The sequence below is a fragment of the Pseudogymnoascus destructans genome (assembly GCF_001641265.1).
Source record: "Pseudogymnoascus destructans isolate 20631-21 unplaced genomic scaffold scaffold_31, whole genome shotgun sequence".
NCBI classification, from domain to species: domain Eukaryota; kingdom Fungi; phylum Ascomycota; class Leotiomycetes; order Thelebolales; family Thelebolaceae; genus Pseudogymnoascus; species Pseudogymnoascus destructans.
The window spans coordinates 62,885-84,999 of NW_020167550.1; the positions used below are offsets into that span (position 1 = coordinate 62,885).

General features: G+C 48.4%; 5 protein-coding genes across 5 annotated transcripts; 3 read left to right on the forward strand and 2 right to left on the reverse strand.

Annotated features, from left to right (window-relative positions):
* The first annotated feature begins 57 nt into the window (after positions 1 to 57).
* Positions 58 to 5,344, forward strand: VC83_08950 (uncharacterized protein). Its single transcript, XM_024472490.1, has 4 exons — positions 58 to 117; positions 170 to 2,147; positions 2,202 to 4,146; positions 4,203 to 5,344. The coding sequence occupies exons 2-4, from the start codon at positions 241 to 243 to the stop codon at positions 5,052 to 5,054; spliced, it is 4,704 nt and encodes a 1,567-aa protein (XP_024320038.1). The 5' UTR covers positions 58 to 117; positions 170 to 240; the 3' UTR covers positions 5,055 to 5,344.
* An 841-nt stretch (positions 5,345 to 6,185) lies between these two features.
* Positions 6,186 to 7,810, reverse strand: VC83_08951 (uncharacterized protein). Its single transcript, XM_024472491.1, has 4 exons — positions 7,623 to 7,810; positions 7,428 to 7,522; positions 7,116 to 7,266; positions 6,186 to 7,053 (listed from the first exon to the last, which is right to left on the reverse strand). Exons 1-4 carry the CDS (start codon positions 7,730 to 7,732, stop codon positions 6,288 to 6,290), a joined length of 1,122 nt encoding a protein of 373 aa, XP_024320037.1. The 5' UTR covers positions 7,733 to 7,810; the 3' UTR covers positions 6,186 to 6,287.
* A 753-nt stretch (positions 7,811 to 8,563) lies between these two features.
* Positions 8,564 to 10,530, forward strand: VC83_08952 (uncharacterized protein). Its single transcript, XM_024472492.1, has 4 exons — positions 8,564 to 9,326; positions 9,377 to 9,446; positions 9,494 to 9,706; positions 9,773 to 10,530. The coding sequence occupies exons 1-4, from the start codon at positions 8,904 to 8,906 to the stop codon at positions 10,093 to 10,095; spliced, it is 1,029 nt and encodes a 342-aa protein (XP_024320036.1). The 5' UTR covers positions 8,564 to 8,903; the 3' UTR covers positions 10,096 to 10,530.
* A 453-nt stretch (positions 10,531 to 10,983) lies between these two features.
* Positions 10,984 to 11,530, reverse strand: VC83_08953 (uncharacterized protein; the record flags this gene model as incomplete). The annotated part of the gene is made up of 2 exons (XM_024472493.1): positions 10,984 to 11,341; positions 11,433 to 11,530. The coding sequence occupies 2 exons, from the start codon at positions 11,528 to 11,530 to the stop codon at positions 10,984 to 10,986; spliced, it is 456 nt and encodes a 151-aa protein (XP_024320035.1).
* Positions 11,531 to 15,057: 3,527 nt separating this feature from the next.
* On the forward strand, positions 15,058 to 16,248 carry EMI5 (succinate dehydrogenase assembly factor 2; the record flags this gene model as incomplete). The annotated part of the gene is made up of 2 exons (XM_024472494.1): positions 15,058 to 15,611; positions 15,830 to 16,248. The coding sequence occupies exons 1-2, from the start codon at positions 15,443 to 15,445 to the stop codon at positions 16,246 to 16,248; spliced, it is 588 nt and encodes a 195-aa protein (XP_024320042.1). The 5' UTR covers positions 15,058 to 15,442.
* Between the last annotated feature and the right edge of the window lie 5,867 nt (positions 16,249 to 22,115).

The following is a 22,115-nucleotide window of genomic DNA, read 5'->3' on the forward strand; positions in this document are numbered from 1 at the left end:
CCGATCGGACCTTTACTGATAGCCTCGCACGTCGCGGGCGATAAGACATTCTTAAGGAAACAAACTCACCTTGCGTTGGAGGACATTGGCAACCAACGCGGACGTCTTGTGCAGAGGGTAAGATACTGATGCGCTCTCTCCTTACTCACGCATTCTGACTTTCTTTTAGAATTACTGGCCGCCAAATATTGGCCTCACGAACTCACATGGCACCCCAGCCACATCCTGCATTTTGATTCCATGTCGTCGAAGTCCACGTCGGACTCAGAAGCTGTAATACTACAACCGCGTCGTCGCGGACGCCCACCGAGGAATTCAAGTACTGCCCCGCCAAAATCGCCCATAACTTCACAGCAAAATCATCTGTCTAAAGGCAGGAACCGACCAAGAGGAACGCCGCGAAAGAACTCCCTTCTGTCTCCTACCCCAGACTACACACCGTCCCCACAACGTCCTCGTCGCAAAGTAAAGAGGAAGCGAGAGACGCCCCCGAAGAAGTACGACGAGAATCAATTATTCGATCTTCGCGATATCTTAGACGAGAGTGAGACTCACTACCTTATCGATTGGGCGGACGACAAAGTCACCGGCGAGACATACGAGCCTACCTGGGAGCCGAAAAGCTTCGTTGAACAAGACGCCATTGTTGCCTGGGAAGAAACGAAAGCTCAGGTGGAGACAGGAAATAATCCCATCCAGAAACCACAGAGCCAAGACGCAGCGGAAGTGCTCAATCCCGTGTCACCGGAGAACCATCAAGAAGAACCAACCCCTGTTCCGGACTCTACCCAGGAGAGCGAACCAGTCAGGGACGCAAAACGCAAGAGAACTCAAATTATTGTTGTCGAAAGCCCTGCTTCGACTCAGGAGTCCCCAGATAGCCAGCCTATCAAGCCAGCTAAACGCAGCAGGCTTACAACCGTCGCCCAGGAAATCCAAAAGGCCAACAATTACAGGCGGGACTCTTCGGACTCTTTACCACCAGAAGGCAACGTTGCTATTCCAATAGAAGGGTCTACCCCAACAAGACAAGTTCGTGAAGAAGGGCCACAGACCGTTCCAGAGTCGCAATCTCAAGCCCATATCTGCGAAGTAGGAGACACCAATCGTAGCTCGCAATTAACCTGGGATCAATCGACGACGCCTAATGAGCAAGTTCTATCCGCCCAAAATATTCAGGCAATAGACTTTGCCATACCCAGTAGTTCTCAAACTTCTAACAACGTACCGCATTCTTCAAAAAAATCACCTCTCACAGCCAGGCCTTCAAATCATCCCACCTCACAACCAATATCGGACAATCCCCCAGAGATAGACGACAGTTTTGACACTGTCGCAGAGACCCCACAACCCCATAGCCGCAGTTTTGAAGTCCCACTTGCGCCTTTAGAAGAGTTGAATCGAGACAGATACATTGGTATCTCGCAAATTTCGTCTTTTGCCTCCCAGGCACCTCCTACTGAACGATCGTTATATCGCTCGCAATCTGCGGGAGATAAATTGCAGAGGGCACAGGAAGACAACGGAGACCGCATCATCCCAGATTCCCAAGAGGCAGTCGGAGCCAACGGTGCAGACTTTCGAAGGTCCGTCCGAAGTAGAACCTGGCCAGGTACTCCGGAAAGGGGAAATTCTACGGTACATTCACCACCTCACCACGATAAGGCCAGAACCAGTCCGAACGGAAATAATCCGATCCAACTGAGAGACGATATATCAGGCGTTGAACAAGGTTCCTCCATTGTTCATGACATAAATTCCGAAGCGCAAGAAAATACTACTACATACGGAGAGACGATATCCGACGTGAACGCGCCCACTCCCAACAACGTTCCCACGGAAGACAGCTGGCTCACTACAAAACTCGTACCGTCTCAAGTGCCCATCCCGCAGTCCCAGAATTCTAGTTTTCACGAGGCTACGTCTATTTCCAACGGAGGACTCCATCCTAACGCCGAAATCAGTGCCGCCGAGCCATCGCCGAGTCAAAACTCGCCACCATCCACTCCGAAACCTAACCTTTCACGTCTATTTCTACCACAAGTATCGTCGAACGCTAGAACATCGGAGGGACGTTTTCAAACACAGCTGCCGTTCAGCACCGATACCAGTAACATTGATAGCCAGCATCTCAGTTTTTACAACAGGTAAGCATATATATTCTTAACTGTATATTGAAGTTGTAGCTAACACATCCGCAGAAGCCCTGGTGTCCACCGAGGCCATTCTCTTTTGCCAATATCCGATTGTTCCGACAACGAACTTGACAGGCCAGTGACTGCAAGTCCACTTGAGAGAGACGTCGCGTCTTCTAATCAAAGTTGGCAAGCCGCCCAGATTGCCCAAGACACGGAGATTCCATCACAAACCAGCTTAGAATCTGCCAAGGTATTCAGATCGACAGAAGTCGAATCCAGTCATATCTCTCAAGACTGCCCTAAAGAAATTTCTCTGACTCCGAATAATCTACATTCTCATTCCCGTAATAAGGAAGACACCGATAGAAAACGGATAACATCATCAGAAGAGCCTCTAGAAATCATAATCATGAGTGTTGAAAGGCAAGACGAGTCGGAACTCGTTCAGCGGCCTTCATTGCCGTCAACTTCGGCTTCGCCCGCGCCTGTTTCAAGAGGTGGAAGTTCCATACAGGGTCGGTCTCCTGTTGTATTTAACTCCAATACAAACGTGACCGAATTTCTCCAACGGGCACGCCGGGATGCAATTGCCGCTGTAAGAGCCAGAACGGCTTCTGCAAATTTATTTGGGAGTAGCCAGCCTATACAACCAAACGAGCCATCACAACCGCCATGTGTAGTGAGGCAAGAACTGCCAGTTCGAGAAACGGCATTGGGTTTGGATGATGGATCTATGGCAGCCCCGGATTTGGCTAGAATTAAATCACCGGACGAAGAAGAAGTTTCAGGCCCGCAACTCCCACTGCGACCCTTCGGATCAAGCGACCATGTAGTCCTAATTCCCATGGTGTCCACAGTGCGAGACATGTATAGTTCTCAGGTGCCGAAATATAGACGAGAGATAGAATTATTACGCAGAGGCGAGCAGTTGGATCTTCTGGCTACGGCAAAGATCGACCTGATGATTGAGAACCTCAAGCTGCTCGGAGATCACAAAGACTTATTCTCTGAAGAAGGCTTTTCGCAGAGTGGAACGTCCGAAGAAGCCATATCAAAGTGGGCTTTGACTTGCAGCCCCAAATGCTACTTTCTCGAGCGACTTTTCGAGTCAATGAGAGATTCAAGCAGCCATGTTGCGGTCCTTGCTCGCCCAGGAAAGATGATGGATATTTTAGAAGCCATACTCCAGACGCATAACTTCAACTATTACCGACCCGATAAACAAAGCCGTTCTGATATGTCCGCTCGAGGAACCCTTACGGTTACACTTCTTCCTACAGGCTTCAGAGGCGGACAGTTCGTGGTCAATCCAGCCGATGCTGTAATAGCATTTGATTCGACCTTCTTCCGTGGGGAGCGGTACTCAAAGGCACTTCGTGCTCATACATACGACCCTACAAAACAGTCTCCACTAATAATGTTGGTTGTTGAAGACTCTGCAGAACATTTTGAGCTTTGTCTGCCAGAATCCCTAGACCCTATGGAAAGGAAGTGCTACCTTGTGGATTTCATCTGTCAACAGCGAAAGGAGGTTGGATTGAACACTAAGATCCGACCAGAAGATGCTGCCGTATCAGTTGGTAATTATCTGAGGGCCAGGTCGAGTAATTACACTGGTGTTGATGGGCCATTGGAGTGGCCTTTACCACCAAATCGTTTCGTCTCAAATCTTGACGTGCCAGATTCGCTACTACCTCAACAGTCTGGCTCGACCACACAGTCTCGCGATGTACAAACTCCAGGACCTGCATCACTCCAAAACATGACCAAGAGGCCCCGCGACGATTTGATGGACGACGACTTGTCAAAACGGATGCGAATGACTCCAGTTCCACCTGAGGTCGCTTCAAGCGGACAGGTCTCACATATCATTGACTCTCTCGGGTTCCAGACACAGTTTAATGCCTCCTCACTGCCATCACTCACCAACTCAGCCGAACAGGCCATCGCAGCTACCGCCACATTAGACCAGGAGCAGTCAGATCAAACAACACAACTTCTAGCAAGGGTAAGCCTTCTACTATCCACCCTCATCCCCAAATTACCCATACTAACAACCCCCAGATCGCGGACCTGGAAAATCAGCTCGAAACCAAGACAGCCACCGAATCCCGCATCCACGAGCTCATGGCACAGCTCCAGAAAAATGAAAAGGACAATGCACGTCTTCGCCAGTCCTACGCAACCCTCGAGCTCAAGCTAAACGAGCACATCACCCTCGTCAACAAATTCGTCTCTCAATCTCGCGAATCCGGCAACCAGCGCCGCGTCGCCGAAGCCGCCGCCACCGCCGCCGAATCCCGCGCCTCGACCCTCCACACCAAGCTCGAAGTGCGCTCCATGCAGAACATCGCCATGCTAGCCAAGATCGACGACCTCGAGGCCGAGCTGACCACCGCGCGCGCCGCCCTCGCGTCCTCCGCCGTCCCGGAGCAGCGCGAGTTCGAGGCCCTCCGCGAGAAGGCCGCGGAGGCTCAGGCGGAGCGCGAGAAGCTCGAGAAGCGCGCTGTGAGCTCAGCGAAGGACTTTGAGTTCACGCGCGAGCAGTATCAGAGGGCGTCGAATCAGGCGGCGGAGCTGGCGAGCGAGGTGGCGGAGTTTCAGGCTGAGAAGGTGGTGTTGGAGAGGAGGGCGAGCGAGAATATCGTGAGGGTTAGGGAGATACAGGCCAATAGCGAGGTGGCGCAGCTGAAGGATAGGATTGATGAGTTGGAGGCGGAGGCGGGGTTGTTGAAGGCGGATTTGGGGAGGAAGAATGAGGAGCTTAAAGCGAGGGGGGTGAGGGGGCTGAGGGGGGCGAGTGTCCCGAGGAGTCCGAAGGTGGCGGGGATGGGGATCGCGGGGAGTCGGGGGAGTAGTGTGGCGCCTGGGGAGGGGAATGGGTTCCCGCCGAGGTGGGTGGGAATGACGGGGTGAGCGTGGATGGGCGTTTGGGACAGCTGTGATACCATTGCGGACAGATAAATTGGTTGCTGGTGATTAGAGCTGATTTGCTTGAATATCTCAAGGTGTGATGAAGGAAGAGAGGGGACACGGAGGAACTAATGGGGCTGGTTCGCAGGTTTTTACCCTGCTTCTCGAATATATTTGCTTTTCGTTAGATTTTGGGGAATCCAAAGAGTAAATATTGGCGACGTTGAACCTTCGTAAATAAATTACTCTCGGTGATAGTAGGTTTTTAAAAATATGATGATTATTGCATGGGGTAAATAATAATTATAATATTATTTCCAAAATAGCTAACTAACTAGTTATATAAGTTCTCCCCAATTTAATTTCCGGAATCTCGACTCAGGGCAAAAACAGGATTATTCCGTTTTCCTTACGCACAAAAAACTCAAGGCCGGTGAGAGAGGCCGCCAATGAACCAGCCTGCTGAGTATATCAGGACTCTGTCTACACATGGGCCCCGTCGAGATAGGACTCGCGGGCACCAGAAACGTTCCGTATGCGCCACGAACCGGGAGCCCTACACTACAGTACCATCGATTTTCGCAATTCGGCTGGAGCCCTAAAGCAGCAGATGCTGATATAGACCTACTAGACAAGATGTACAGCGATCCATCTTGTCTCTGTTGACAACAGGACTCTACGACAACAAGACTGTGCCGACAGGAAAACGTCGACATCAAAACTCTACTGGCAATAAGACTCCTGTCGACAACAAGACTCAGTGGATGACACACGAACGCTGCTAACATCAAGAAGAATATGCTGAGGTAAATAATAAGATATAGGAGACTTTCGTTCCACGAAATAACTGTTGTACGATGTAACTGGTTGAATTGTTGAGCGAGCATGATGCAGCTCCATGGTTTTATACCCATGTCCAACCCGATGCCTGGTTTGAAAGAATATATTCCCCGGCTCAAATACAGTTCTTGGTCATGGTGATACGAGAATATGACAATTAGTGTTTTTTTGGAATACCTAGAAAAATTTGAGAGAAATATTACCGAAGTGTGAAGTTTACGTTACACCAACATCACAGTCATGAACCACATGAAGACTCGTTTTTTTGAAATCTTTTAATGTCATTCAGTTTACTACCGAGACATCATCCTCAATGCGCCATTAGCAGCCACATCCATGATTTATAAGCAAACGATGCATAATCAACGACACCCCTCAACCCAGCAAAACCGACGCTTAATCCTCCTTGAGGATCTGTGCGAATGGCTTGCCAACCGCGCGCACCGGCTTTCCGGCCTCGAGACCCTTGGTGCCGATCTTGTCCTTGGAGTAGCCAGCGGCGTATGGGTTCAGGCGGAGCAGGACCTGCTTGTTGCGGAGCGGGTTCTTCTTCTGCACGGCGGTGCGCTTGGTGCGGGCGTCGCCCTTGGCGGCGCGGACGACGGTCTGGATTTCGGAGGAGTTGATGAGACGGCCGATGTCAGCCTGGGTGACGATGGCGGATGGGAGGAGGAAGTCCTTCTTCAGCGCCGAGGGGGCGGTGGTGGAGCCGTAAACGGTGTCGAGGGCCTTGAAGGCGGCGGAGGTCCAGATGACGAAGCGTCCGAGGTGGCCGCCAGGTGCGAGCTGGAGGAGGTTCAGCGCGAAGACAGAGGAGGTCTCGACACCGGCGATGTTGCGGAAAGCGAGCGAGAGCTCAGTTCCGTCCTCGAGCGGGTTGTAGACGACGAGGGGTCCGCGGCGTTGGCGGTGACGGCGGCCACGTAGCTTACCCTTTCCGGCGCGGAGCTTGCGGGAAGCCTTGACCTTGGAGACGTCGGCGCCCGCTCCCACGGAGCTGAGGAGAGCGACGGCGGCGGAGGTGCGGGAGATCGAGGCGTTGGCGAAGACCTCGGAGTTGATCACGAGTGGAACCTCTGGGACGGTGGAGATCTGGTGACCGCGGGCGAGGAGGAGGGATGGGACGGAGGATGCAGCCAGGGCGGAAGCAGTTGCGAAACGCCTGGGGTTTTGTTAGTTTTTGGAGATATCATACGAGGCTGCGTAATCGGTTTTTTGACTCACTTCTGTCCCAGGTTGATCTTCTGGTGCCACTTGCGCCAGACCTTGGTAGGGGCGAACATGCGACCGGATCTGCACATGTTACCGAAGGCAGCCTGACCAGCACGGTGAGTTCCGCCTCCAGAGACACGAGGAATACGGGCAACAGCGCGACCTGCGAGGTTTTTCAGTCAGCATTTCGGTTCTCTGCCAGCAAGCAATTCCCGCATCTTGTGTTTCTGCAGCAATCGTGTCGAGTGTGTCTCTCCCTCTTGACCCCTCTCTTTTACCCCTCCTTCCTCCCTTTCCAACATGTATAAAATAGTCTGTACTAACCAGTTCCCCAAGACTCAGCAGAGGTCTGGTGACCAGCCTTCTCAGCGACGGAGTATGGCTGACGCTTGTTCTTGGCCATTCCGGTGTGGACAGTCCTGTAGAGCACATCAATCAGCAATTGCCCCCATAATCCATCTCCCCGTGGCCTCGCGCCGGGGTTTGGTACAAAATTGTTGAGTTTGTGGTTGAACATACTGGACGATATCCGGACGGATTGGCGAAGTGAAGACGCGCGGGAGAGGGTGAGTCGCACCGCTGGCAGTGCCATCGGCGGACAGGATCGTGACTGTTGGTCGGGAAGCCATTTCGTCGTCGGTTGTCGAGATGTTGTTGTCGGCTTCAAAAATTGGCAACTCGAAATTTCGTCGGTTTCTGGCGGAATCTCGAAAGTGGGTTGCTACTATTGGAAGCCCTAGCACTAAGCGATGGTGGTGGCTGAAAGGGGGAAAGGGTTGTGGGTAGCGTGGGTGCCTGGATTACGAGGTGTGAAGGGGTTGTGGCTGGATTGACGACAGCACGGAAGGGGAGAAACGAAGAACCTTAAAAGAGTAACTTAGTCATGTGATAATGTACAAAAAAAACCAAAAATAACCCCAAAAAAACATCATGTGACAATAGTGGTGACTAGGCCACGTGACTATACCAACCGTACTCGTTAAATCCGAGGCTGCGTCGTACACGTCGTACATGTAATTTCGAATTTCCCGAAATCCCCCTGTCATGTGAAGACGCGCATTCCATCGATCCATCATATCTGGCATCTGCTACTAACAACCAATTAACTTATTCAGATTATTCAGATTATTCAGATTATTCAGATTAAAATACTTCTACTGAGCTGATAATTATTTTATTAAATTCACAATATTCCTCTCATTCCTGCCGATTCTCGTCATATTTTTATTATCCCCTACAATAATCCCTGTTCATTCCAGAGCCCATACAACCCTTGTAAATGATCCCAAATTCCCAAATTCCAAATTCCACTGTCCCACCTCCCCCCAAAACACCAACACGGCTGATTCAGCTTGGAATTCCCCCTTTCGCTAATCTCGATGCCACTTCCGCCAACTTTACTTTTCCCTCCCTCACATAAACACGACCCCCTTCTCTTTTCCCCCCCCACCCCCCCCCCCCCCCTTCAAAACCTCAAAAACCCATCACCACATTCAATTGTGTTTTGTATTTGGTCTAGGAGGTCATCTTTGTTGGTGATCATAATCCCCTTTCTTCACTTCTCGTCATTCCTTGATTGAAATTGTCAAACGCTTTTTTTACCTCCCTTCTCTCTCAGCTTTCCGCATTCGGCAACAGCTCACCGCGTAAGGAGAGTCGCGCGACCTACTTCGACCAACTTTTTCTCCCAACTTCCGATTCTCTCGACAGAACAACCCTTCTCTTTGGCTTTACGCCCCTATCACGAACCTTCGCGGCTTCCTCTCGCATTTGCGCATACGCCTCTCCCTTTTTTTAAAGATGTCGGCTTCACCAATCGACCAGATCCTCGGGGCCATCCAGCGCCCGACGATCGACCGCCCCTTCGGCGTCCACCTCTGGCCCATCTTCGACAAGGCCTTCACGGCCATCAAGGGATACCACCCCGAGGACTTCGACTTCCAGCCCCATGTCACTCCCATGTCGACCCTGAAGGAGACCGCTGCGCTGATCTTCACATACTACGTTGTAATTTTCGGCGGCCGCGAGCTGATGCGCAACCGCCCGGCATTTAAGCTCAATGGACCCTTTATGATACACAACCTCTACCTCACTGCGATCAGTGGCATACTGCTGGCCCTCTTCGCCGAGGAGCTGATCCCAACCCTGTACAACAAGGGCCTTTTCTTTGCCATCTGCGACGTCAAGGGTGGATGGACTAACCACCTGGTTATCCTGTATTATGTATGTCTCCTGAAAGCAGTACAATGGGAGCAAATTGCTAACAGATACAGCTTAACTACCTCACCAAGTACCTCGAATTGATCGATACCGTCTTCCTGGTCCTGAAGAAGAAGCCATTAAGTACGTGACTTCATTCGTCTTTCCAGGCCAAAACTAACCACAGACAGCCTTCCTCCACTGCTACCACCACGGCGCCACCGCTCTCCTCTGCTACACCCAGCTCATCGGCCTCACCTCCGTCTCCTGGGTCCCGATCACCCTCAACCTGATGGTTCACGTCGTCATGTACTGGTACTACTTCCAGAGCGCCCGTGGCATCCGCATCTGGTGGAAGGAGTGGATCACCCGTCTCCAGATCATCCAGTTCGTCATTGATCTCGGTAAGCCCCCCCAAACAACCCCTCTCAAGCCCTTGCTCCCAAACCCCCGCTAACCAACCCTCACAGTCTTCGTCTACTTCGCCTCCTACACCTACTTCACCTCCACCTACTTCAAGTGGATGCCCAACGCCGGCCAATGTGCAGGCGAGGAATTCGCCGCCTTCGCCGGCATGGGCATCATCTCCTCCTACCTCCTCCTCTTCATCTCCTTCTACATCGCCACCTACAAGAAGGACGGCAAGCGCCCCACCGGCCGCAAGGCCGCCCGCTCCCTCAAGGACGCCGAGCTCCCAGACATCGCAGCCATTACCCAGGGCAAGATCCAGCCCGCCAATAAGGCTAACGGAAACGCGACCCCTGGTCGCGTCACTCGCTCGAGGAAGGCTTAGAAGGCGCGTAATTGGTTTTGTATCAATTGCGTTGCTGCGCGGAGGACTAAGCTGGAGTTGAAGTGAAGTGAAGTGAGAACGGGAGAACTTGGCGAAACTTGCAGGAACGCCCTCTTTTGGCTTCGTGCTTTTATTTTGGAGGGGAAGTTACCTGGGGGTTCCCGCCGATGTTGTTCTCTGTGGTGTTATATGAGTACGGGTATGAATAGAGAGGAGCTGGCTGTCCGTATACGTGGCGTCGGTGGGGATGTTAAAAGGGGAGCGCATGCATGGGAACATGGAGCGGGCGGACATGGGCGGGCGTGTTGGACGTCGGGTGTGGTGGACGTTTGAATGTATCAGTGGTGGTGGTGTGGGTGTGGGTGTAATGCCGGGGTTAAAGGGGCCTAGATAGATTATGATGAATTATTATTAATTGATTCTTGTGTTTTTTTGGGGGTTTGATGTGTTGTTGATACCTTCTGCTCGATTCCCTGATGGCTTCTAGTTGGACCTTGGTTATGCGCGATGGGAACTCAAATGGCTGGTTCACTGGAGGTCAGCCGTCGCAAGACCTTGAGTGAATAACTAGCTAACATGTTTTGTATATTGGGACGAAGAGTACCAAGAATAAACAATGCACTCTCGGCAACGCCACTTAAAACAAGCATGTAGAGGCGGGAAATACATTTCGAAGAGTACGTAAGTCTTGACACTATATATCGGGCTGCTAATGGGGATATTAGGTTTCTTGCCGTTGAGGGTGCGGAGGAAGCGTCGGTGTGGCTTGATAGAAACGTTAAACTTCAACGGCGGCATCTGGGACTGCCTAAAATACTGCTTCAACACAGCCCTTCTACAAACACTCCCTCTCTCTGCATTTCCCCTAATAACACTACCCAGGAGAGGTTATCCGGGACAGTCCGCAGCTTCGTGATGTAGGGGTGCACGATATCGTACCCCACTCTGGTGGGACATCATCATCCTTACGGTGACCCCTTTTTCTGGCTTAGTGAACTCCGGGGCAGTGGCGGAGTTGAAGCCGGTGAAGACGGAGGGGTCGGATAGCTCGGGGAGGAGAGAGGCAATGGGGGCGTCGAGGGAGAGGAGTTCGGGCTCTATGAGCTGCAGGAGGGAGATGGAGGTGAGGTGAGGAGTTTGGTGCAGGAGGCCACCCACATGACGGTGTCCGAAGAGATGGGTTTGGAGACGAGAGGGAAGGTGGGGTTTTCGGATTGGGTGCCCACGGATTTCGTGTAGATGATTCCTTGTGTTGATTAGCTATTGAATCTTTATGGTTTCGATTGATATAACAACGGGGGTATTTTAGGGGTTGATGAGGAGAAGGGTGAGGGGACATATCATCTTGATCAACAGCAATGGCAACAGAACTCGGGATCTCGCGTTCAGGACCTTGTGATGCAGCTTTCTCAAACCACTGCTCGAAGGCAAACATGGACGTTTGGGAAGCCACTGTCAAACTTATATCCTCACATATCGGCATTTCCTCTCAACTTATACCAAGTTATACCTCACACCTAGGCTGCGCACTACTCGCTCAATACTCTGCCTCCTATTCGTTTAGAAGTCAGTGTTACATATAAAGACTTACCTAGTCTCTAGATCGATTGCAGGGGGCAAGTTCTTAAGAAAGTCTAGGTATGTGTTCACTTTCTTCATAAGCCTTAAAGTCGACTTGTACGTAGACCTGTACTTTCGCTACTAGATAGAGAAGCCAAGCCCATGAACTTGCTAATTCTTTGTTAGTATTAGTTCTATAGTAGCGTTAGTGATTATACCATCGTTAAAGCATTAGCTTAGGCCTTAATCTTCATCTGTGCCTTCTTAATCTTTACCTTCCTAATGCCACTAGCTTCCTCATCCCTTCTCTACATTACTTCCTAGGTGTAAGGACACAGGGCACCCAGCTCACAGTAATAGCATATGGGAGTGCGAGTCGGAGGCTAAACGGATGCTATCCTATAGGTCTACTACAAAGGATACAAAAAAGATGATGAGGAACCCCGATGGGTCAATCCCCTTAAGTACCTGAAACGGGTCCGACTCGGCTAACCTGCCCTAACTCTCCCCACGTGACCGTAACCTGTCCGACTCAGATCTCTTCCGTCACTGAGGGCGGAGGAATCCTTACACTACCCCCCCTCTTAAGAGAGTGTTTTGTTCGCGAAACACGCTGTGAGAATCATTTCCGCAACGTCTCCGAATCGTATCCGCGAAGCGTTCGGCTTGAACTTTCCGACGTATAAAAGGAGAAGTGGCTGTGCTAACGCGATTCGGAGTTCATTGTTGTAAGCCAGACTATGAGTACGCAGCCGCGCCCAGTTCTTCTTGTTGTCTCCAACAACAACGCCAGCGACCACCCCTCCGAGAACGGTAAGTGACCCCTTCTTGTGGATTGTTTGACAGTGTACTAATAAATTGGATAGTATATTTCCAAACCACAAGAACGAGTAGGTGATGGGAACGTGTTGGTGCGTGGGCGATAACTGTAATGGTGGGTGCACCAGATGTGGGAATCTAGCCACCCAGGTGTAATGGTGGGTGCACCAGATATGAGAATCTAGCCACCCAAGGAAGGGATGAATTTACTAAGACAACACACTGTCTTAGGAAACAGAGCCAAAGGGTTGTAGCTTAGACTATTCCACAACGCAGCAATCAGGTGTATGATGTGGTGAAGTGGTTTAGACAAGTTGCAACAAATGTTGAGTCTGAGAACTCAGGGGTAAGTCAGAGGTTAGCACCTCACTGACTTTTCAAAAACAGAGAATAACAAGATCAATGCTTGGAAGCTTGGAAAAGACGTAGAAGTATGTGCTAGTCGATTTACTGTATTGCCTGCTTGCCCTTTCTTAAGGAAAGGGCAATCCTATTTATGCCAAAGGAGTGTAGTTCTCTCATTTTCCATGACTTTCCATGACTAACCAGGCTTGGTAAATGTATTAGAAATCAAGTGCGACCCACAACTAGCTTGCTAATCATGTAGTGAACGTAAGAGAATCCCATAGAACCATCTCTTGGGTTCCTAGCCTATAGGAAGTGAAAAGGAGGTCCAAGGTCAGAGTACCTATAGACAAATTATGTCATAACTTAACCAATCTTGTGGGTAACTAAGGAGCGATGACGTGTAATGAATCATAGAGGGTTGTAGAAGCTTCTAGAGCTATCGTTCATGTTCCTAGGCCTCTAGTTGGTAGAGATATGCCATGTGGTAGTATTGACCCACCCCCTTAAGGAGGAGATTTTCTTAATAACTTGTTCAATGAGTGTCCAAATGATATGCCGTGATGTATGTAGCATAAACAGATGTAGTAGAAGAGTTTGCAGCAATCGTTGAGTAGTATTGCTTCTGTTGTTGGTGTGATAAGCCAAGATATGTATGGTGACTTGTAGGTTTGAGGAGGAGATTTCTAAGTTTGCTCTTGAGTTTGATAGCAAACTGAGTGCAACGAATGTCAGTATGACAATATCCTCGACCTAGATTCACAGGGGTTTTCGCCTAGGCTTCGTGCTGTTGAAGATATGGCCAATCAATTACTCGCATCTCGAGGTGTGGGCAAGGTTGGAGTTAATTGGGCTTCCAACTTTGTTAAACGCCATGTTGAGCTTAAAACAAAGTTTAATCGCAAATACGACTATAAGAGAGCTCTATGTGAAGATGCAGAGCTCATAAAAGCATGGTTTACACTTGTACAAAACACTACTGCAAAGTATGGAATTACTGATGCAGACATCTACAACTTTGATGAGACGGGTTTTCAAATGGGCATTATTACAACAGCAATGGTTGTTACAAACTCTGAATGGCAGAATCGACCTAAAGCAATTCAACCTGGAAACAGAGAGTGGGCAACAGTAATTCAAGGGATTAACGCGCAAGGATGGTCAATCCCACCATTCATTATTATGAGTGGGAAGAACCATCTCTCAACATGGTATGATGAAGATATACCACAAGATTGGATTCTCGCAGTAAGTGAGAATGGATGGACGACAAATGAACTTGGATTTCAATGGATCCAACATTTTCATAAGCATACAAAGCATCGTACAGTTGGTGCACATCGCCTGTTAATTCTAGATGGCCATGAGAGTCACTATTCTTTACCGTTTGAGCAATACTGTAAGGAGAATGGTATAATATTGCTTTATATGCCTCCGCACTCATCTCATCTACTTCAACCGCTTGATGTTAGTTGCTTTGGACCACTTAAGAAGGCATATGGACGGCAAGTTGAGAGCTTAATCCGCACTCATATAAACCATGTTACGAAAGTTGAGTTTCTTCCTGCCTTTAAGCAGGCTTTCACAGACGCAATCACAAAGCAGAACATCTGCAGTAGTTTTCGAGCTACAGGGCTAGTTCCATTCTGTCCTGATGTTGTGTTGTCACAGCTTGACATTCAACTATGGCCTTTAACACCACCAACCTTTGAGGATGCTTCATGGGAACCTAAAACACCACACAATCTAATAGAGCTAGCAAGTCAAACTACGCATCTTAAAGATCGCATTATATGCCATCAAAATAGCTCACCAACTCCTATTAACAATGCGCTAGACCAGTTGTTAAGAGGTGCTCAAACAATGGTGCATTCTGCTGTTCTAATGAAGGCGGAAGTTCAGGCCTTACAACAAGCAAATGAAGTTGCAAGTCAGCGCAAAAAGCGAAAAAAAAAAGCGTATACAACAAGGAGGGTGCCTTACAATTCAAGAAGGTCAGGATGTACTTGCTCACCTAGGTGTGGAAGAGCAGATATCTCAAGAACTACGACAGGGTGGTGGGGTTGAAAGACAGCAACGACGTTACAGAATGTGTGGTAAGACTGGGCATAATGCTCGCACATGTCAAAGGGATTAAGAAGATACTATAGAATAGGTGTATAATTAATTTAATTGATTTTCTAGTCTATAGTTGTTGTTGTTAGAAAGTTTGTTAGGATCTGTCAATTGCGTGCGACACTCACTTGTATGCGACACTCGCTTGTGGACGTCGTTATTCAAAAATTATCTCCGTATAAAAGAAATAATAATTTTATACGCCACGACTTCCGTTACTGTAACTGTAGAGCTCAAATGCGCTAAACCGCATACGCACTAGCGTCGGAAGCGGGAGCCGAGGCTACCCTGGCGGCTGGGACTTTTGAGAGAGAAGGGATATACCACGACTGAAACGAACGAGCGAACAAGCGAATTGATAGTGACGAGAGGTTGAACTACGAATCGACACATCAAAACCATATAAAGACACCATGGCCGCCCCACGCGCTTCCTCCCCCATCCTCCGCACCCTCCGCGCGCCGCTCACAGCAGCGCCCCGCCGTTCGATACAAAGCCGCCTGCCCTTATGCAGCGCGCGCTCATTCTGTGTGTCGGTGAACAGAATGGGGGGTTGGTGAATGGGAAGAAGAATGAGGGGGAGTTGGGGGTTGGGGAGCTGGAGGGGGCGGAGGGGGCGATGGCGCCGATTGTGAGGGTTGGGGAGGATGAGGGGACTATGAGGGCTAGGCTTGTTTGTGAGTGAACTTTTTTTTGTTGTTGGGGGGGGGGGAGTTGTGGTGGGGTTGGGGGTTGTCCGTGATGACCTTGGCCCAGGGAGCTTTCTTTGTCTTTCCAAAGAACGAAGCGGAGCAAAAGGAGCCTCCCCTCCCCCTTCGGCCCAGCACAGCGCCCTTCTCAACCCCCTCCTCCCACCATCTCGATAAAAGACACAAGTTAATCCCCCACCCCACAGACCAATCCCGCAAACGCGGCATCCGCGAAGCCGACCTCCTCCTCTCCACCTTCGCCGACGCCCACCTCCCCAACATGACCCTCGCCCAAATGACCGCCTACGACCGCCTCCTCGATGAGAACGACTGGGACATTTATTACTGGGCTACTCAGCCCGAGGAGCCCGGGTCCACATCTGGCTCACGGGGAAAGGCCACGGGTCCTACATCAGGAAAGGCACCGGTGGATGAGAAGGGGGGGGGGATTGTGGAGCCGGCGAAGGGGGAGTGGGCGCAGACGCTGGGGACGTATAGGCCTGCGTATAGGCCTGTGCCGGGGAGGTGGGAGGGGAGTGAGATTTTGGGGAGGTTGAGGGAGCATGTTTGGTCGAGGAGGGCGGAGGGGGGGCAGGGGGGGGGATGGCGTTTATGCCCGGGTTGAGGGGGTAGAGGGGTGCTTGGGGGAGGAAGTGGGGGAAAGGGGGGGATGGTGTATGATAAGCGCCGTGGGGGGGTGGTAGGGTGTGTGTGATAAATAGAGGGAGGCAGTTTATTGTATAGTACGATATAGAAACCACATCCCGCGGCTTGATACAACATCACACTCCTGAACCTTGTTTGGGCGTTCGCATTCACCTCGGGCAACTGAGATGTGAAGCTTGCTTATTCTGTGGTGGTCTCATAAATTCTACGTTTGATGAGCGGCGACCTATTTGCTGCTTTAGACGCAAAGTCCGCTCCCCCGACCAACGAGTTTTCCTCAAAGTTGCAAAGCATAGATTAGATCTAGAAGGGCTCCAAGTTCGAATTTGATAGCACTTCGCCAAAAACAACCTCAAACCAAAGGACTTGAACCAGAGACCGAGTATGCACCGTATTCCAGGGAGGGTGCTGTCAAAGAGTATGTCCTACATATCCTCATCTTAGGCTTTACAAGCCTCGTTAACATTTCACAGGGCCTCGAAAAAACACTATCTACGATGATATAAGGACTATTAAACAGTCGCGTCGAAACTTGGAAGCAAATGACTCGAAAATCCAGACACAACTTCACGCCCAGGATGAAAAATTTGATGCAATCCAGACATGACTTCACGCCCAGGATGGAAAATTTGATGCACTAAAGGAGCGCGTATCTGGAATGGCTGAGAGCTTGTCAGGGTTGGTTGGGAATCTCAAGATAGCCAACCAGAATGGCATCTACCAAACACAGTTGTGCCGTGAAGAGATTCAAAGGTACAAGTGGATTTAACACTTTGATTAATATACAAACAGTCGTTCGATCGGAACCTATCGCAAGAGGCGTATAATGCAAGAGGGTAGTCTCTCTATATAAGACAGAGAGGATATCCTTTAGAGTGCTAAGGTTGATGCTTAAGTCCATATAGAGGTGGCAAGTAAGACCACTTAGTAGGTGGGTTCTATAGGCTAACAGTAGCGCTATAGAGAATGTGACACTATAGGGCATAACACTTGTACATGCAAGAGGCACTAGGAATCAATTACAATTAAATAAGGATCATTATGTAGAGTGGTGTAGTAGTAGTTGTAGTAATAGTTAATTTTTGTGTTTTTGCTACCAACTTGCTTAGGATGCTAACTCACTTATGAAATACGTTACTTGTATTTGCTTTATTATGATTTCATATTTAGCCTCACATGCTTAGTATTAGTTTCTCAATATTAAAAGTTAAGAGTCTAAGCAATTCTAGAAATTGCTCAAAGTCTTTTATTAATAGCCTTTAGGAAAATACTGCCTACAATGGATGAAGTAAAGTTTTTAGAATTTAGTCAAAATGGTCTGACCTTAATCGGCACTACTAATCTAAATGGATGTTCCATGGTCATGATCGTCTTAATATACAGCATGATTCTTGTCTATATTCCTCTACGCCTAAACGCTCATTCTTAGGATTAGCATGTGTCATAGGGGACTAATGGTTCTAAACTGCTAGTCTAAAGATTTTCTAACCTAGACTACAGTCTAGGTTAGAAAACCAGGCCAAACCACCTAGACTAGTGTGGTTCCCTAGTGGTTTCTTAGCAAACTAGTAACTATCACATGTTCGATTAAGTCGTATAACACATAATAGGCTGCTAACTTTATCTATATAATTCAGGTTGAGAGGTTTTTCATTAAAGTTCTACAACCTATCTACTTTGGCCTTTGCCTGCCTTTCCTTTCTATGTTAACCTCCTCTTAAACATTGTTGCCTAGAAACCTAAAGCCTGTTATGTAGAGGTGCATGGCCTACACAAATGAATTATCACACACTTTGCATAGATGGCAGCAAGTTAGGTCACTATACTAATTACTATAATGATTACTATAAACTTGTAGGTTCACTTACTTTCGAACTCCTTCATAAGCATTAACTCTGCAGCTTCTTAGAGCACAGTTACAGCAGAAGCTTAGAATTAGAAGTCTTCCTTAAGATTAACAATGATTTCTCTTATGATCTATAATAGAGGTGCATAGGGGATGAGAGGCTCTGTTGTCCTTTAGTATCTTCTAATCTCATAGAGGGCATCGACTGTTTTATGTTAGCAATGACTTTATAGTAATAATCATAGTAATCAACAAACCTATTTCTAACGACGCTTCTCCACTAGCTTATTAGTAGCCTTTACACTTTTTCTACCTATAGGTGCTTTTCTAGCACCTTCTGTCCTCTCTTTTAGGTAGGCATCTTAGGCTCTTTTAGACAGGGTGGATAACTGTATTTAAGCCTAAGTTATGCAAAAAGTCTAGAAATCACCTATGTGTAACGCTGACTTCTAAATGATAGAAGACACAGAGGTTTCTTGCGTAAGGTTGACTTGACAGAGGAGGCAGGGGATTAGACACAAAGGCTTTCCAAGTAACACGTTACAGTATTGTAAAGAATACTATATTGGAAGCTCCTATCTAAGGAAATACTATCTACTTATATAGTGGCGTCGTGCCTAGTGGACTCCTGGGAACTCACTCGAGTCCTCGGAGTCCTGGACTCTTAGGATTCTTCTCATCATCCTGCGAGTCCGTCACGTGCCTAGTGGACTCCTGGGAACTCACTCGAGTCCTCGGAGTCCTGGACTCTTAGGACTCTTCTCATCATCCTGCGAGTCCGTCACGTGATACTTTCGGAACTACTATTTCCCGCTGCCCCTCCAGGTACCAGGGCCGGTCTCATGCGACCTCCCTCCTTCCTGTCCTGTAGTTGGCCAGCCTTCTTGTTCCGTCGTAACAGCTATGACCCTTTGGTGTAATGGTGGGTGCACCAGATGTGAGAATCTAGCCACTCAAGGAAGGGATGATTTTACTAAGACAACACACTGTCTTAGGAAACAGAGCCAAAGGGTTGTAGCTTAGACTATTCCACAACGCAGCAATCAGGTGTGTGATGTAGTGAAGTGGTTCAGACAAGTTGCAACAAATGTTGAGTCTGGGAACTCAGGGGTAAGTCAGAGGTTAACACCTCACTGACTTTTCAGAAACAAGGAGTAACAAGATGAATGCTTGGAAGCTTGGAAAAGACGTGGAAGTATGTGATAGTCAATTTACTGTATCGCCTGCTTGCCCTTTCTTAAGGAAAGGGCAATCCTATTTATGCCAAAGGAGTGTAGTTCTCTCATTTTCCATGACTTTCCATGACTAACCAGGCTTGGTAAATGTATTAGAAATCAAGTGCGACCCACAACTAGCTTGCTAATCATGTAGTGAACGTAAGAGAATCCCATAGAACCATCTCTTAGGTTCCTAGCCTATAGGAAGTGAAAAGGAGGTCCAAGGTCAGAGTACCTATAGATAAATTATGTCATAACTTAACCAATCTTGTGGGTAACTAAGGAGCGATGACGTGTAATGAATCATAGAGGGTTGTAGAAGCTTCTAGAGCTATCGTTCATGTTCCTAGGCCTCTAGTTGGTAGAGATATGCCATGTGGTAGTATTGGCCCACCCCCTTAAGGAGGAGATTTTCTTAATAACTTGTTCAATGAGTGTTCAAATGATATGCCGTGATGTATGTAGCATAAACAGATGTAGTAGAAGAGTTTGCAGCAATCGTTGAGTAGTATTGCTTCTGTTGTTGGTGTGATAAGCCAAGATATGTATGGTGACTTGTAGGTTTGAGGAGGAGATTTCTAAGTTTGCTCTTGAGTTTGATAGCAAACTGAGTGCAACGAATGTCAGTATGACATTTGGCTCTGTTTCCTAAGACAGTGTGTTGTGTTCGTAAAATCATCCCTTCCCTGGTGTCATACTGACATTCGTTGCACTCAGTTTGCTATCAAACTCAAGAGCAAACTTAGAAATCTCCTCCTCAAACCTACAAGTCACCATACATATCTTGGCTTATCACACCAACAACAGAAGCAATACTACTCAACGATTGCTGCAAACTCTTCTACTACATCTGTTTATGCTACATACATCACGGCATATCATTTGGACACTCATTGAACAAGTTATTAAGAAAATCTCCTCCTTAAGGGGGTGGGTCAATACTACCACATGGCATATCTCTACCAACTAGAGGCCTAGGAACATGAACGATAGCTCTAGAAGCTTCTACAACCCTCTATGATTCATTACACGTCATCGCTCCTTAGTTACCCACAAGATTGGTTAAGTTATGACATAATTTGTCTATAGGTACTCTGACCTTGGACCTCCTTTTCACTTCCTATAGGCTAGGAACCCAAGAGATGGTTCTATGGGATTCTCTTACGTTCACTACATGATTAGCAAGCTAGTTGTGGGTCGCACTTGATTTCTAATACATTTACCAAGCCTGGTTAGTCATGGAAAGTCATGGAAAATGAGAGAACTACACTCCTTTGGCATAAATAGGATTGCCCTTTCCTTAAGAAAGGGCAAGCAGGCAATACAGTAAATCGACTAGCACATACTTCTACGTCTTTTCCAAGCTTCCAAGCATTGATCTTGTTATTCTCTGTTTTTGAAAAGTCAGTGAGGTGCTAACCTCTGACTTACCCCTGAGTTCTCAGACTCAACATTTGTTGCAACTTGTCTAAACCACTTCACCACATCATACACCTGATTGCTGCGTTGTGGAATAGTCTAAGCTACAACCCTTTGGCTCTGTTTCCTAAGACAGTGTGTTGTCTTAGTAAATTCATCCCTTCCTTGGGTGGCTAGATTCTCATATCTGGTGCACCCAACATTACAGATATGTTGAATAACAACTGATTCTTCTAAGCAAGTGAGTTTTTGAGTTTTTGGTGTAATGTCGCGTCGTGGGCGTATTCCCTTTAGGCGCCTCTCAAGTAGCTTAGGACAGACATTTGAGGCCTTTGCAGCTGCCCTAATGCTATTAAATTGGCGTAATCTAATAGCTTCGATAGCAATATATATTCTACCTTCAAGATTAGTGTAACGCTGACTTCTAAACGATAGAAGACACAGAGGTTCTCTTGCGTAAAGGTTTACTTATCAGAGGAGGCAGGGGATCAGACACAAAGGCTTCAAGTAACACGTTACTAGTATATAACAAATACTGTATTGAGTTGAGCACGAAGCTCCTATCTAAGGAAATACTATCTACTTATATAGTGGCGTCGTGCCTAGTGGACTCTTGGGAACTCACTCGAGTCCTCGGAGTCCTGGACTCTTAGGACTCTTCTCATCATCCTGCGAGTCCATCACGTGCCTAGTGGACTCCTGGGAACTCACTCGAGTCCTCGGAGCCCTGGACTCTTAGGACTCTTCTCATCATCCTGCGAGTCCGTCACGTGATACTTTCGGAACTACTATTCCCCGCTGCCCCTCCAGGTACCAGGGCCGGTCTCATGCGACCTCCCTCCTTCCTGTCCTGTAGTTGGCCAGCCTTCTTGTTCCGTCGTAATACTCGCTCCCTTCCCCTGGGCATTCGTCTCGAATCCTATAAGTACGTCCATGTCCCCGGGACTCTGCTGCTCCTCAGCGAGTCCTTCAATATGCAACATGCCTACTGACACTGCCCGCAAACTCCAGGAACGCAACGATCTTGTCCGTCGAATAAAGAACCACGGATACGTACTACCCGAAATGGATTCTTGCTCGAACTGCGTGAGGCGAAACATTACTTGCGTGTCGTCTCCAAATGATTCACGGCGGTGCGCCGAGTGCGTTCGTCGCAACTTGAAAGAAAAGTGTGACTGTATGGGTCCTGAGCATCCCGACTGGGTGAAGCTCGAACGGGAGGAGGATCGCCTGGATCGCGAAGAGGAAGAAACCCTTTCGAAGTTACTTCGTCTGCGGAAGCAGAAACGCCTCATCCGAACCCGTGGTAAAGATATGCTCCGGCGAGGTTTGAAAACCCTCGAC

Excerpts from the sequence above, each read along its gene's own strand:
- VC83_08952 (XM_024472492.1), top strand. The coding sequence starts at position 8,904 with ATGTCGGCTTCACCAATCGACCAGATCCTCGGGGCCATCCAGCGCCCG. Across the intron at positions 9,327-9,376 it reads ACCTGGTTATCCTGTATTAT|CTTAACTACCTCACCAAGTA; the intron begins GTATGTCTCCTG and ends TAACAGATACAG. Across the intron at positions 9,447-9,493 it reads CCTGAAGAAGAAGCCATTAA|CCTTCCTCCACTGCTACCAC; the intron begins GTACGTGACTTC and ends AACCACAGACAG.
- VC83_08951 (XM_024472491.1), bottom strand. The coding sequence starts at position 7,732 with ATGGCTTCCCGACCAACAGTCACGATCCTGTCCGCCGATGGCACTGCC. Across the intron at positions 7,523-7,622 it reads ATCCGTCCGGATATCGTCCA|GACTGTCCACACCGGAATGG; the intron begins GTATGTTCAACC and ends TGTGCTCTACAG. Across the intron at positions 7,267-7,427 it reads TGCTGAGTCTTGGGGAACTG|GTCGCGCTGTTGCCCGTATT; the intron begins GTTAGTACAGAC and ends AAAACCTCGCAG.
- VC83_08950 (XM_024472490.1), top strand. The coding sequence starts at position 241 with ATGTCGTCGAAGTCCACGTCGGACTCAGAAGCTGTAATACTACAACCG. Across the intron at positions 2,148-2,201 it reads CATCTCAGTTTTTACAACAG|AAGCCCTGGTGTCCACCGAG; the intron begins GTAAGCATATAT and ends ACACATCCGCAG. Across the intron at positions 4,147-4,202 it reads CAACACAACTTCTAGCAAGG|ATCGCGGACCTGGAAAATCA; the intron begins GTAAGCCTTCTA and ends AACAACCCCCAG.